This window comes from Astatotilapia calliptera, chromosome 14, assembly GCF_900246225.1.
Source record: "Astatotilapia calliptera chromosome 14, fAstCal1.2, whole genome shotgun sequence".
Taxonomy (NCBI): domain Eukaryota; kingdom Metazoa; phylum Chordata; class Actinopteri; order Cichliformes; family Cichlidae; genus Astatotilapia; species Astatotilapia calliptera.
Window position 1 is genome coordinate 17,925,018 of NC_039315.1, and position 16,299 is coordinate 17,941,316.

General features: G+C 41.3%; 2 protein-coding genes across 2 annotated transcripts in view; both read left to right on the forward strand.

Annotated features, from left to right (window-relative positions):
* LOC113036758 (uncharacterized) overlaps positions 1-13,114 on the forward strand; it is a 40,122-nt gene extending 27,008 nt beyond the window's left edge. The window contains exons 31-35 of the mRNA XM_026193222.1: positions 10,644-10,795; positions 11,438-11,524; positions 12,199-12,345; positions 12,555-12,752; positions 12,897-13,114. Coding sequence (XP_026049007.1) covers positions 10,644-10,795; positions 11,438-11,524; positions 12,199-12,345; positions 12,555-12,752; positions 12,897-13,013 — 701 coding nt within the window. The 3' untranslated portion in view covers positions 13,014-13,114. The remainder of the gene's footprint in view (positions 1-10,643; positions 10,796-11,437; positions 11,525-12,198; positions 12,346-12,554; positions 12,753-12,896) is intronic.
* On the forward strand, positions 3,588-4,752 carry LOC113036757 (uncharacterized). Its single transcript, XM_026193220.1, has 2 exons — positions 3,588-4,549; positions 4,692-4,752. Exons 1-2 carry the CDS (start codon positions 3,929-3,931, stop codon positions 4,707-4,709), a joined length of 639 nt encoding a protein of 212 aa, XP_026049005.1. The 5' UTR covers positions 3,588-3,928; the 3' UTR covers positions 4,710-4,752.
* Positions 13,115-16,299: the final 3,185 nt, after the last annotated feature.

Genomic DNA, 16,299 nt, shown 5'->3' on the forward strand with positions numbered 1-16,299 from the left:
ATTTGATTATAATATAATATAATATAATATAATATAATATAATATAATATAATTGGAAATAGGTAGTTCTACACAATGATCATTTTTATATTGTTTTGATGTTCGTTGTATATTCAAGGAATAAATAATATTTAAAACAGTAATTAGTTATATCGGTGGACAGTTATATGAAAAAAGTAAAATTCATTCTTACACTCTGTTTTTGCTGTCATGTGTTTAAAAACTAGCTGCCATGGTTTAGGTTTTAAATGTTGTATCTGAAGAAACCACAACGTTTCAGTAGAAATGTTTGGCTATGATGCACAGCACTGTGTTTGATGAAAACCAAACACAGGTGGTGGGAGTATGATTCGTGCTCATATTGTGCTCAGAAGACTTGGGTTTCTTGCAGTCGCTAAGTCGACCATGAACTCTGTATACTGTGTACCGTACTGTTGTTTTCGTTACTCATAAAAGATAAAGTATTACACATGAGCATTGCCAGACCCTACAATATGAACTTCTGCAGGCCACGAATGAATTTCTCTGACCAAATGATTAGAAACAGACTTCATGAGGGTGCCCTGAGGGTCCTGTTGTCCCAGTGTTCACAGTCCTGCACCGTGGACCTTGACTGGCATTTGCAATACAATAGCTGAATTGGCAGGGCACCAAGAAAGACCCGGAGCATGAAGACAGACATGAGAGGCCGTGGAGAACGTTATGCTGCTTGTACCCCCACTTGCACCCTAATCTATATCCAATACAACACCTCTGGGAGATTATGTTTCAGTTCGTGTGATGCTATCATGTTGCACCTTAGACTGCCCAGAGGCTTTGTAATGCCGTAGGCCAGATCTGGTAGGAAATAACCCAGGACACCTTATAAGGAGCATGCCCTCATGTTGTCAGCCATGCATACAAACACATGGGGGCCATCCAAACTTATGAGTAGCTTCAATGAAATTTCGACAAAATGGACTCACTTACTGCATCATTTTTCACTCTGACTTTTGTTGTATCAGAATCAGAATCTTTAGTGTTGTTACATCAAGAAAACACGGAACCATGAAACTGAGGTGCAATTCTCTCTTTGAGAAAAAAGAATAAAATTATTGACACTTTCGTCTTTCACAAAAACTGATTTTTCCATTCTGGAGCAAATTCAAGAGAGAAGGGCTGCAATTCTTATGCTGCATTGAGCTGCTACACTTCCACCCACACAATGGCAGCAGACAGCACATAACCACAGCAAGTGGAAGGGTGTTATAAGGAAGACACAGAGGACTGAAAGAGTGGGCTTTGACTTTAAGGCATAGAAAGTATTTTGAATCCTGATGGCAGCTTGATGGAGACAGCCACATGATGACAGACTCGGTTTCAAAATAACCGATGTAACATTTTTTTGAATTATCCTTCTCCATGACCTCTTGTTTGTGTTTCGAGAGAGTAGCGTGGGGGGCAGAGTAGGCTCCTCATGTAGAGAGAATTACCGGCCTTCCACGTGTGCTTCCCCACTTTAAAGAAAAATGTAAAATCTTTCACAATTCAAACTTTGACTCTGTTCACATCTGTCAGCATCAATCAGGACCAGCAAGCACCATCATGCTCCGAGGAAGGCAATCTCTTACATTAAGGCTGGAGAGAAACCCCAGGTGCGCCTACATTTAACAACCAGCCTCCTCAACACCGTCTCTAATTTGCAGCTTCAGGCTGACCTGGGTAAACAGCTGAAGTTCCCACAGCACATTGAAAAAATATCCCTCCGACCAGACATGATCATTATTTCTGAGGCCTCAAAACATCTGATCATGCTGGAACTGGGAAGAGGGGATCGAGGAGGCCAACGAGAGGAAACACGCAAAATACCAGGAACTAGTGTAGGAGTACAGGGGAAGGAGCTGGAAGACTTTCTATGAGCCCATAGAAGTGGGTTGTAGGGGTTTTGCAGGGCGATCACTCTGCAAAGTCCTGTGCTGGCTGGATGTGTCTGGGGCAGCCAAGAAGAGGACCATCCAGGCTGTGAGCAAAGCAGCAGAGAAAGCCACAAGGTGGCTGTGGTTTCAGAGGGCTGATCTGTGGGTTGCTAATGGTGCAAGTCGGGGCCTGATCACCGCCGACCTGGTCGCCTGGGTGAGGGTGTATCAAGTTGCGAGACCCGAAACACCTGATGACCCCAGGATACATGAGTGAAAATGCGTGACAGTGCATCCAGGAGGTGTTTCTTACATAGTGACTGTGTTGACATCTGTCGACTTTAATTCTCTTATTAAATATAAATAGGTGTCTACTGCTGTGAGCTGGTAAGCTTGTTAGAGTAGCCCAGAAATACGGCCAGTTTAGCAGTTAAACTAACCGAGAGAATAAATTTGGACTGGGTATCATTAGGATGTCACTGGGGAACAGATGGAGTGTTTTGCTCTGCTGGCACAGCTTTTGGCCTCTTCTTCTGGCAGTAATAGTCCAAAGAAGACAGACCCACACCCCCACCCTACCCCACACCCCCCTACTCTTAGATGCAGTTATGTACCTTTATTTGATTGGCAGAAAGTGTAACAACAGAGACAGGTTTAGTCAAGAGCACCTCAGACCATGCGCTCAGCTGTTGCACAATCACAGATTCACAATTAAATCATGCTCCATCACAGATGGAAATTTTTTTATTTAAGTCTTTTAAAACTCTATGCCTTGTTGGATCCCCTTTTGCTTCCATAACTCTTTATGAGATAGATTCAGAAAGATGCTGGAAACATTTCTCAGAGATTTTAGTCCATTCATATTCACATGACAACAGCACATATTTGCTGCAGATGTTTGAGCATATCCTTAATATCCTTGCTGCATATCCTTAATCCAACCCAGTTCCAAAGAATTTGAATCCAAATGCAGATAAAAAAAACAGCCTTAATTGAACTCAAAAACATGCTTTTAATAATATGGTTGTAGAAAAGTCCATAAACAAAAGTGAAAGTAAATTGTAGGCACACGACACAAACGACTATCAACTACTTAAAATAGGAACCAACTAAACAGGAAAACACCTAATACAGAGACTTTACCAGAATATAAAGCGAGGAACAGTAAGAAAGTAATGGAGCTCAGAGAGCAAAAAAATCATCAACCAACAAACAAAACTATTAAACTAGTCCTTTTTTTTTCTTTATTTCTATACTTTTGTTTATTTATATTCTTTTGAAAAGCATCCTTCTTGAAAGGTGCTATACAAATGTAAGTTATTATTCTTATTCTTATTCTTATTATCCATCCATTCATTCTCCTCCATGTCACAGGCTGGGTCTCTGACCCAGCGCTCTGAGTTCATGTTTGTATTTTTTTCATTTTGATATGTGATTAGTTTTTGTGTCATTTCCTATCTAGCTTTAGTTTAAGCTGTTATTTATTATTGTTCCCTTGGTTTTCTATGTTTTGGGTTCTTGTATTATTCTTCACGTATTAGGTCTGTTTAGTTGTGTTGTCATGTCTAGTTTTAGTATTTCCTGTTTTATTCTGACAGTGTCATGTGTTCTTTGTTCATTGCATTTAGCTTTCCTCCTCCTGGTCCTGTCATTTAGGTTTATGTCAGTCAGCTGTTTCCCCCATGTGTCTCCACTTCCCCTGATCACCTCATGTATGTATTTAAGCCCTCTGTTTTCTGCATGTCATTGTCGGGTCGTCTGTTTACATCACCGCAGTCATGGTTATAGGTTTCGTCTGTTTAATCTCACCTCAGTCATAGTTATAGTTTTTTGGTCTTAGTACCTTTAGTGTTTTGTTTCTTAGTGTCTTGCCAGTTTAGTGTTTTTGGTCCCTTGGTTTATTTTCCTGCCGGCATCGCAATAAAGCTTCACCTTCTGTTAAAACCTTACTACTCCTCTTCGTCATCTGCTTTTGGGTCCTGTTTCCACACACACACCGGCGCACCCCGCCCTGACAGAACGACCCGACCAGTATGGACCCAGCGGATGTCTGCGAGGATTTTTTTGAGTTCAGCACTCAGGTGACCATTCTCCGCGGACAGTGGATTTGCTACTCCGCGTGCAGACAGGAGAATGAGAAGGAGTCAACCAGAGTCCAGCTAAAACAGATTTTGTCTGCATATCCTGCTTACGCGGCGGGATTGCCGGAGGATGTGCAGGATTTTGTTCGCACGGTTTTGCCACCGCAGCAGCATCAAAACCACGAACAGGAATCACTGCTGCTGCCTTGCGAGCCTGAGACGGTTCGGGTCGGTTCGCTGAGACTCGCCGCAGCGGTACCACCTCTCAGCTCATCAGTTTCCACACCCTCGTCACAGTCTTGTCACACTCTTGCCACGGTCCAACGCGAGGAAGCGCTGGACACCATAGATTTGGACCACGACGAACGTCAGACTATACTCAGCGCTCTATTGGAGGAGGAGCTCCGGTGGAAGCCATGGCTCATTCCGGAGCACGAGCACTCCTTCCGGGGAACTCGACTGGCTCTCGGGGGTCCCCGGAGCTGCCAGGGACTTCCACCCATCGCTCCGCCGTCTCCCACTGTCAAGAGAAAGCGGCGTGCGCGCCACCGACGCGCCGCACTACAAACGGAGGTGAGCGACTCTGTTTTTGCCCCTCACGTCTCCGCTAAGGAGGGTTCTGTGATTAAGACTGTGTTGCCGGTTGAGGGGCCCGGCTGTAAACTAATGAGCCATGCCAAGCCAAGCTCTGAGACTGAAATTATTTCTGCCACAGCGTTCGGGGTTCATGTGACTGCAAGTGAGGCTGCTAGCAGCAGCCCTACTAGCATGACAGCCAATGTCAACTCACAAGGGAAGACCTCCACGGACGGTGTTAATTTAACTTCTCCATGTATAGACCCTATTGAGAACTGTTGTTCCATAGAGTTTATTAACGAAACTTCACCAGTGCACAATGCAAATCACGAACCCCCTGGCGCAGTGTCCAGAGACTGTAACATTGTGACCAGCCCTTGTTTAAATTTATCTGTTAAGAATCAAAGTTATGTGAGTATTTTTCAAGAAAAGCAGCTTAACAACTCAGAGTCTGAGATTCTGTCTGAATCGTGCTGTACTGTGCAAAGCACCAGGTTGAATAGAGCTGAGAGAGAAGCCAAAGAGAACTTGGATCTTGTCCATGATGCTGTTAAATCAAAGACTGACTCTGTTTTAGCTCCTGTAACTGTGTTGCGAGAAATCAATATTCTGGATCCCATGGTTAATAACTGCAACCCATCTTTACAAACTGTTTTTCTGAAGACCAGTAATGATCCTGCTCGGGATTTAAGATCTGTTAGTGATCCGGTGAACTGTGAATTCATGGTCAAGTCGGTGTCTTGTGCGTCTAAATATGCTCACCTAGAGATGGTCATGAATCGCACTAAAGGAGCAACGAATAACTCGGGCTGCATTTCTGAGTCTTTAAGTGTTAAGCAAACTGTGTTGGCTGACATGACTTCTCCCATGAATGAAACGCAGTCAAAGCCATGTTATGAGTCAGAGAACACTGTGTTTAGCTCCACTGAGAAGACAACCACTGATAACGGAAGCTATGGTAATAACTTGATAAAACAAAGTACTGTTTCAGGTGTTGCTTCCGTTGCTGGACCTCATGGAGCCAACGTTCCTGAGGTGGAAACTCGTGTCCTATGTACTGTAGGTTCCTGTGACGTGAAGGTTAAAAATAACAGGGTGTGTGACTCAACCGTGGAGACCAATAAAGAACTGCTAAGTGATGTTTCCACAGGCGGCACCCTGAACGTCATTCAGGTGGCCAGCTTGACACCCAGTCATTCTGAGAAATCTAGCACTATGACTGCTGATTCAAGGTCTGTAGACATTAATCCCACTCAGTTCATGGACACTTGTGGTAAAGAGGTGGGCACAGAGGACTGCCTTCCCCCCGCCCTCAACGAGTGTAAAATTGTGCCTCAGACTGTTTCTGTTCAGTCGCCAGCTCGGACTGCAGTTTTCCAGTCTCCAGTTCTGATATCCTCACGGTCCCCTCCTCAGCCACCACCTTCACCTGCTGAGAGCTCGGGGGAGCCATCTCAGCCGTCCGCAGCAGCCTTATCTGAGGACTCAAACAAACTCATTTCCCCCACTATAGGCTGTGTGTTGCTGCAACTTGAAAAGCAACCTGCCACGTCAGCTGGAGGGCCCGAGGAGCCCGTCCAGCCTCCTGCCACGTCAGCTGGAGGGCCCGAGGAGCCCGTCCAGCCTCCTGTCTCCGCTGGAGGGTCCGAGGGGCCCGTTCAGCCTCCTGTCTCCGCTGGAGGGCCCGAGGAGCCTGTTCAGCCTCACGCCGCATCAGCTGGAGGGCCCGAGGAGCCTGTCCAGCCGCCACCTGCGACCACCTCGTCGTCGCCTGGTCCGGCTGCATCCGAGTCTTCGTCGTCGCCTGGTCCGGCTGCATCCGCCTGTGCTTCTGCTACGCCCGGGCCGGCTGCATCCGCCTGTGCTTCTGCTACGCCCGGGCCGGCTGCATCCGCCTGTGCTTCTGCTACGCCCGGGCCGGCCTCTGCCTGTGCTTCTGCTACGCCTGGGCCTGCCTCTGCTTCAGCGTCGCCTGGTCCTGTGCCCTCCGAGCCTCGGCCGGTACGCCTGACACTTGGGCGCCGCCTTCGCCTTCCGCGCGGCCGGCCCCCTGATCGCCTGAGTCGCCGCCGTCGCCTTCCGCACGGCCGGCCCCCTGATCGCCATCGCCTGAGTCGCCGCCGTCGCCTTCCGCACGGCCGGCCCCCTGAGCTCATGGATTTTGGACTGCTGGACCGTTGGCCTCCTGGTCGGCCTCCTGAACTTTTGAACTTTCTCTTGTTTTGCTGTCGGCCTCCGGGGCGGCCACCTGAACCGCTTCGCCATTCGCTCCTGTTCTGCCGGGTTCATGGTCGCCCTCCTGAAGCTGGGTCTCGGACTTTTGTGCCCTTGTTGTTTTTGGCCTGTGTGCTTCTGGTGCTTTGTTTTTGGTTTTGTTTCCGGCCCTCCGGCCTGGTCCCCCTCCGCCCGCCCCGGGTGGGTTGTTTTGTGTTTGTTTTCTTGTTGGTTTCGGGCGTCTGGAATCCGCCCTTGAGGGGGGGGCTCTGTCACAGGCTGGGTCTCTGACCCAGCGCTCTGAGTTCATGTTTGTATTTTTTTCATTTTGATATGTGATTAGTTTTTGTGTCATTTCCTATCTAGCTTTAGTTTAAGCTGTTATTTATTATTGTTCCCTTGGTTTTCTATGTTTTGGGTTCTTGTATTATTCTTCACGTATTAGGTCTGTTTAGTTGTGTTGTCATGTCTAGTTTTAGTATTTCCTGTTTTATTCTGACAGTGTCATGTGTTCTTTGTTCATTGCATTTAGCTTTCCTCCTCCTGGTCCTGTCATTTAGGTTTATGTCAGTCAGCTGTTTCCCCCATGTGTCTCCACTTCCCCTGATCACCTCATGTATGTATTTAAGCCCTCTGTTTTCTGCATGTCATTGTCGGGTCGTCTGTTTACATCACCGCAGTCATGGTTATAGGTTTCGTCTGTTTAATCTCACCTCAGTCATAGTTATAGTTTTTTGGTCTTAGTACCTTTAGTGTTTTGTTTCTTAGTGTCTTGCCAGTTTAGTGTTTTTGGTCCCTTGGTTTATTTTCCTGCCGGCATCGCAATAAAGCTTCACCTTCTGTTAAAACCTTACTACTCCTCTTCGTCATCTGCTTTTGGGTCCTGTTTCCACACACACACCGGCGCACCCCGCCCTGACACTCCACTTATCCCTAATAGTGTGTTTGGAGTGCTGGAGCCTATCCCAACTACCATAGGGTTACAGGCAGGGTATCTGAACAGGTTGCCAGTCAACACAACGACGCAGACAGACATTCACACTCACATTCACGCATATCACAATATCACAATTTAGATCCACCAATGCAATCCACCTAACTGGGGTTTAGCTGGAGTTTGCATGTTCTCCCCATTCTCTCTGGGTACTCTGGCTTCCTCCCCAGCCCAAAGACATGCAGTTAGTGGGATTAGATACTATTATTATTATTGTTACAAAACTTAAAACTGAAAACTCTTCATAGTAATCGTGAGAAAACTCGAAATGAGTCCACAAAACCACTGACCATTACACTCTAACCACAATACAGGAAGCTAGTTGAGAGCTCGCTTTTACGGTGGTGCATTTTTCTGGCTGATAACTTATTAGAACAAATGCTAGTTATTTTATTTAAAAAAAAAAATACAAAAGATGGATGTTCTTCCAACTGCCAAGTGTATTTTCATATCCTTCCGCACTCCCTTTTCATTAGCACTGCTACTGACCAACCTAAAGAATTCCCAAGGAAAATGCTTTGGTTAATGATAGCTTCCCTTTAAGTCTTAATAGCTCTTAATTTCTGAGTATACTCAGAAATTAAGAGCTAAATCTATCTTTAAAAGTATAAAAATCTATCTTTAAAAGTACTTTTAAAGATAGAAGTATACTTTTTCTGCTAAGACAATGTTAATTTTAATAACTGTACACTGAGCAGTAAGAGCGATCATGCATCGGCCTCAACTACACACATGCAAACTGTATTTTGCATTGCTGTTGAGAAAATACTGATACGCTCCACACACCGTTAACTGAATACATCATAGCAATACTATAAGATAAGGAAGCATTTACTGATTTTTCCGTTTAGGAACTTCCCTTCCATCCATTTCCTTTTTTTTTTGCTTGCTTGGGACTTTCCACAGCATTGTCCCACATTTTCACACTTGTACCAGTAGTTGATAAAGTAATTCTTATGTTATTAGAATAGTAAAATCCATCTGTAAACCAAGCACGAATGTTTATTCATTGAACAAACACTGATGTCATATACATTCTGGTTGATTTTTTTTCCATTGCTGAAACAACACACATTTTCGCACGACACAAAATGATACACGAAACTGCAGATGTGGTTTTTGGGGTTTAGCAGAAGATTCCAATAACTGACAAGTAACACCTATTGATGTCTTGTGCTAAAAATACAGTCTGCAGCACAATGTATGTACAGTGTTGAGCTTGAACCAAACCAAAAAAAAAAAAGGTATTCTAAATGAGATAAGACAGTTTAAACACATTCAATTATGTTTTAGGCATCAGTTCAGTCCTTGGAAGAAAATGTTTATTTTCTCTCTCAGTCTTCGTGTCTTTTCCCTCCCAGTCTGGTTTCTTGCAGAATGAGTATAGGGAAAGTACCAGCTTGTTCCTTCTTGTCTTCAAACTATAGTTACTAAAATTCTTGTGTTGTATTCAAAGAGAAGGAAAAATTCCTATTGGACCTGTCAGTTCTGACACCCACAGATTTTCAGGACTTCCAACATGGACTTTTACAAACATTACATAGACTAAACCTGGTTGCTGTCAAAGCTTCACTTATTATTTTTATACTACTAACAAAAAGACAAAACCATCACAGTCTACATTAAATTGTGGTGCGCCAAAGCTGTACCATCCATTGTCTGGCAATGGGCTTTTCTTCCCCTCTTTGATTGCCTTGTGAGCATCATACATCTCAGAAGTCTCAACCTTGCTGTTACCTCCTCTTGTCCTGTGTTTCAGCAGAGGAAAAACAAAACAAAACAAACAAACAAAGTAAAAAACCCGGAATTGGGTTCACAAGTCTGAATTCATTTAGGATTTTCTCTAATCAAGAAAGTATGGATCAAGGTTCAAATATATAGATAAACTCACTTAAAACTTTTAATAAGTGATGCTGAAGATTCTACAGTGTGTTTAACTTGACAAGCGTCACATTAGTGATCATGACTGACTTTAACTGTCAGTTATGAACAGTTATGAACAGTATTTAGACAAAAAGAATATAACATGTACAAATATACAGTCTTATATTTTAGGGGTTATAATTTCATCTATTCATTTGAACTTACTTTGAGTTGTTCCTTCATCAAAGATTGACTACAAATGATGTGTTTTAAGCACCATACATATTAAACTCATTTCAAAATTATTCTGTTTTCTATTCAAGTATAATGTGATGACTTCAATAAATAAAAATTTGTTTGAATTAAAGTCTGATTGAAAGATCTCGATGGCTCAAAATTTCATTAGCATGTTTTACTGGCAAGTTGCATAAAATCCATGTACATCAGGCAAGATTATTTTGTTATTTTGACAATGTTCATTCAATGTAAAAAAAAAAAAAAAAAATAACAAAAAAAAAAAAAAATAAAAACCCCAGAAGAAAGACCTCCTGAATCAGAGTTACATTTGAACAGTTTGATTAAATTATCTTCATACATAAAAGTATTTGAGATGTGTTCTTTGATGTGCATGCAGTCTGCATTCACAATATGACATATACGGGAAATTTTGCACGTGTGGTTTTGTTGAGGTTAAGCGGAAGATTCCAAGACCTGACAAACAAACAAACGTGCAGATGATCTGCTAACCACTGAATGTGCTTATCGAAATTCACAGATAGAACTAAATTAAACCTAACCAATAAAAAAAAAAGTTTTCTAATTGACATCAAGAAGTCACACATACAAAACAATATTTTGAGATAGCTTTCAATTTGGGGTTTGGGGTAATGAATTTCTTTTCCTTTCCCTTACCATGTGTCACTTGCAGAATGAATCTGGGGGTAAACACAACCTTGGTTGTTCTTGTTTTCTAACTATATCCACTAAAATGCAATGTACTGTTTTTTGTGTGTTGCCTAGACAGAGGCAAAGGTTTTGTCGATGTCCTCGATGCTCAGTGGCAATGTGAAGGTGAGCTGATTCCTTTGGAGCTGTCAGTCCTGAAGCCCAGAGAGTTTCTTGTCTATCAGCATGGACTGTTCCTGATGCACACTCTGCATAAGCTAAAACTGGTTAGTGTCAAAGCTTCACTCTCACTCTGTTGCGTACTGTGAAACAACTAAAAGCTGTAGTCTTTGGCCCTTTGTTATGTGAAATCATGTCTATACCATTTGATATGTCAGGAAAATCACACCGGGATTTCCTTAAAAATCCCACAAATGTTTTCTTGTGGATGAAAGGATTAAAAAAATATTGGTTTAAGGTCAGGGTCACTGGGACCTTATAAAATGTGTGTTTTTGAATATAACTCAACTCAATTCACCAACTGGGTATTAAAAAGAGCATGGTTTGAAGGTGTGCTGGGAAAATGCACCATCTTATCCTCATAATTTTTATCCTATCTATAATACAGGAGAAAAAGCTCAAGGCAGCAGACAGAAGCTGTATCCTACGTGGGCTAGACATTGTGATTTTCCAAATCAGTGACTGTTGTCCAGAAATCTCAACCTTGCTGTTTTGTTTTTTGTTTTTTTTTCATATCTTTTCCTTTCGCCTAAATATAGCTATTTATCTATTACATGTTCAGTTATTAATTATATACTGGATATATTTGAATCCATGCATACATTTGTCTGAATTTCTTTTTTAATATTAGCATGGCTTGAACTTAAGCTGGAATGTTATAGGAAAATAAAATTGTTCTTTTTTAACAGACTCCAGTCATTTCAATCGAGATAGCATCTAGTCTCCCAAACAACACCTATTTCAACAATGTCTTCAGAAATTCCTTCTTTTATCAGGTAAACTTATAATATATATATATATATATATATATATATATATATATATATATATATATATATATATATATATATATATATATATAATTAACACCCAGCACGCCCCCTGCGGGCGGTTTATCCTTCAAGCTCGGGTCCTCTACCAGAGGCCTGGGAGCTTGAGGGTCCTGCGCAGTATCTTAGCTGTTCCCAGGACTGCGCTCTTCTGGACAGAGATCTCCGATGTTATTCCCGGGATCTGCTGGAGCCACTCGCCTAGCTTGGGAGTCACCGCACCTAGTGCTCCGATTACCACGGGGACCACCGTTACCTTCACCCTCCACATCCTCTCGAGCTCTTCTCTGAGCCCTTGGTATTTCTCCAGCTTCTCGTGTTCCTTCTTCCTGATATTGCTGTCATTCGGAACCGCTACATCGATCACTACGGCCGTCTTCTTCTGTTTGTCTACCACCACTATGTCCGGTTGGTTAGCCACCACCATTTTGTCCGTCTGTATCTGGAAGTCCCACAGAGATTTACCTATCTGGATATCTGGAATCTCTCAGACTTCCAGATATATATATATATATATATATATATATATATATATATATATATATATATATATATATATATATATTAAATGTTCCAATTAAATCTAGTTTAGAGTGTAAATCTCTGATGTATGTTGACAGGAGGCCGCAGAAACTCTCTTTGTCCGTCGCCAGAGGTTGCTCTCAGTTGGAGGCTTCTCTCTCCTGCTACTCCATTGTCTGTCCCATATCAAAATTAAAGACATGAGCTCTGACTCCAGTTCTGCCTTCCAGAGACTTTTTTTCAAGGTGCAAACACACTAAGTGTGCATGAATTAAATTATTCTTTTTCTTTTTGATATAAAATAGGCCTTTAATGAGCTTTGATTTCGCTTTAAAGCCAAACTTTACATTTCAGGTTACCTATTGTTTGATTCTAGGTTGGATGACTTTTGCTCTATGGCAGTGTTTGTTGTAATTAATTAAACTAATTTAATTTACTTCATGCCATGTCATAGGTACTCCAGGAATGTCTGGGTGAGCTCTTTCAGGCTAGACTGGGTGCCTCTTCATCTGAACAGGATGCCAGTTTGTGTGTTTGGTATCAGAACCAAGATGCTTCAACAAGGAACATGAATGAGACTTGGTGTGGTTCTCATGCTGCCTCACTGCTTCAGAGACTTCACAAACCAAGCAGAGGATTGCTCTCTGAAGATGTAAGTATCTAATCTATTTGTCTGAGAGAGTGAGTGAGTGAGTGAGTGAGTGAGTGAGTGAGTGAGTGAATGAATGAGTGAGTGAGTGAGTGAGTGAGGGACTTTGACTGTTTTTTTGTGTCTGATTTTGATTTATACAAACAGGAAATTGAGAAACTTCAGAGGAAGCACAGAGAAACATCTTTATTCTCTCATCTTGAAGAACTTCTGAGAGAGAAGAGTTCTGAAGCCACAGAAAAAGCTGAAGACCAGCCTGGTTGAACATAGTGCATGCGTTTCACATTTTCATGATAATGTTAAATATATAGGAAAATCTCAAATCTATTTAAGAAATAAATACAATAAAGGCTAAATTTACTATGTGTCTGACAAACTGTGCATTTATTATAATGCAGTCTGAAGGAGTTGTACAAACAGAAAATCAAATCTCTGAAATAAGATTATAAACGGTAAATGCAATGAGACCAACAATAACAGTATCGACAATAAAACTTTAAAAAGTTCATATTGTGTTTTATTATGCCAAATTTATGGGGGGCTAAATATTTATTTTTTTCCTTCTCAGTTTTCTTTAAGAGATTACTTGAAAAAAAATCTAAGCAAATTAAGCAATAAAAAAAAAAAAAAAAATCAAGTTTATGCACATGAAAATCAAAACTTAATTGAGGCTTCTCATTTGACAACAACTTTTGGCTTGCACCATGAAAGCAAAGAATTGTTTTGCTTTTTACTGGTAACGTAAACGCCACACATAAAGACGTCAGTCCATATCTAGTGGTGAACGTTGAAGAGCGAAAGCAGAGGGCATAAAATGGCTGGAATTGCAGTGCGCCTTCTGGGAAATACCAGAAGCTTCACTTTTGTTCAGTGAATTTGATGGAGACATAAATGATGATAATAATTATTCCACAGATGAGTCCGGCGATGTTCAGCGTCTTGGCTGTTTTTGATGCATCTTCAGCTCTGTCGATGTCTCCGCGTCCATTTGCCGACTCTACCTTTGAAAGACAGCAATCAAAACGATTCAATTTAATTTCAGTTTTCTAGAAGAGAGTTTACTTGAAGTAAAAAAATTAAAGTAAAATTTCTGCTGCTGAGCAATTCAGTTTTACTTTTGGGACACAACTAAAGTAACAGTTGTTTAATCCCAGCAAACCAGACTTTTCTTTTTTAATCGATGCCCCAGTAATATTATTTTAAAATAAAATGTAAATTATTTTCAATATATTTTTATCAGAAAATATATTATGCTGCAGAATACTAAAAATTGGTTTGAATGTGTGCAGGAGTACATATAAAAAAGTTTAGTGTTCAGTATATTTTACCTACCTTGCTAGAATAGATAATAGCTGCAATCCCGAGAGGCAGACAACAGCAAAAAGTATTAAAGATGGACCATCCAAGATAGGATGAAGGAGGAGTTTGGCGTACTTCCATTGTATCCCTCTGTCAACTTCAAGTTGATGAGAACTATGATTCACTGGCAAATGTAAGTGGCAGGTGGGGGTTGTGACTCGCATCATTTTATCGGGGAAGGTGCAGGGTGTGGTTTGAGTGAATATTCAGTGTTGACGAATGAACTGTATTATCTTCATCATTGTGATATGAACATATCACAGTGAAGACAGCCCGAAGGATATTTTCCCCCCACATTTAATATGCACACATATGACCCATTACACTGAGCCCTTGATACATCAGATTTATTACAGGGTGTTCCTCAAACCTCGTATAAGCTCTATTTCATAGCACCTGGCTTTGAGTTTACCAAACACGCGTTATGAGTATATTGTTACTTTCTGTCTCTTTCGACTGTTTCTTCATGCGTGTTCTATCGTTATTTAAGTTGATCAAACCACGAATAAAGATAATTCAAATGGTCCTGTCCCACATTCAGTGATTTCAGTTCAGTTCAGTTTTATTTATAAAATTTCAAATCACAACAGCAGTCGCCTCAAAGCGCTTTGTGCTCTAAGGTAACGATCTTACGTCAATAAGATGGCACAGTTGCAACGAAAAACTCCCTTTTAACTGGAAGAAAACTCCCGCAGAACGGGGGTCCTTCATGGGCCTCTGTCCCGCTGTACATCTCTGTCTATCTTGTGTGTGTGTGTGAGATTTGGTTTTCGGTCAGAAGCAGGACTCGGCCTGAGTTTCTTCTTAGATTGTTCAAAGAGCGCTGTCATGACAGAGCTGCCGAGGACCTGGTTGAAGTCACACCCAGATCTGTTTTGAGGAGTTTTAAAAAAATTCGGAAGTGACAGGAGCTCTAAACCTGGCGGTGCAGCTCATAGGCTATTTATTCTCAGGTACGGGAAGCAAAACGTGGCAGATTTTTCTATTAATTGTTTTGATTCTGGGGGGTTAGGGCAGAGGCGGAGCCAGACATTTGAAACACCCGGGGCTTAGCCCGAAGGGGTGGTATGCATGTGGGAATTTTTTATTTTTTTGGGGGGGGGGGGGGGGTAGAAATGACTGAAAGATTAATAGGCTCTGTTTTGAGTTTTGTTCAAAAAAGAATGACTTCAAATAGGGAAAGATATATATCACATGTGCAGGACACCTTAAACTAGTTTTTTAATTAAGCAGCAAGGCAGAACAAGGTCAGGGCTGTATCAAGACACGAGGACTAAACCCCAATTCAACCAGACCCAGAACTGATCCAGAATTAAAACAGGACTACAACAGTTCAAAATCAGGACTACTTGGGATTTAACCAAGACAGAACCACAATCAGAACTAGATGATAGTAGCACTAAAAATCATCATATACCTGCACTACACTTATTTTTTTAATTCTACCAAAGTACACTATTTAGATTGAGAAAAGTTTATAAAATTATTTAGCCTTGTTGTGCAAACAAGCCTGCACAACTTAATAAATATAGAATTTGAAAAATAACAAACCTAAAAAGAAACACTAGGTACTAGATACATAAGTACCTATGATACGGTGATACTTTTGGTAAACGACCATTTGACTAACATGTTTGTCTCACCTGCTCTTGTTCCCTCTCTGTTCCTCTCTCTCCCTCTTTGTGCTGACAACCATCAAATATACAGTTGAAACCAGACATTTATGTACTCTTCAGATCAAAACACTTTTTTAATTGTAACATCAAATCAGACTAAATGTTTATTTTTTTAGATTGATAAATATAAAAAACATATTTGTTAACTTTAAGAGTAAAGAGAGAAACTATCTGTATTTCTTAATTGTAAATGGCACCAAATTGTATTCAAAACTGAGCCACACTTATGGAGCTCCACAGTTCTTTTCCTGGTGTTTTTGTTGACATCTCTTAATTTTCCCATTTCAAAGAAACAGACTCTGTGTTTTGCCTTATATGCATCCACAGGTGTGCCACCACTTTACTCACATGGACTCTACTAACCTATCAGAAGCTTCTTCAGCTCAGAATGGAATCGTCTGCAGTTTTCTTATTAATTAACAATAAACTTAGTGTATATGTACTCCTAAATTGGATGAAAGTGATAAAAATAGACAGCTCTGTCTCTCTTTATTCTGATTTTTAACTAATTCAAA

Excerpts from the sequence above, each read along its gene's own strand:
- LOC113036757 (XM_026193220.1), top strand. The coding sequence starts at position 3,929 with ATGGACCCAGCGGATGTCTGCGAGGATTTTTTTGAGTTCAGCACTCAG.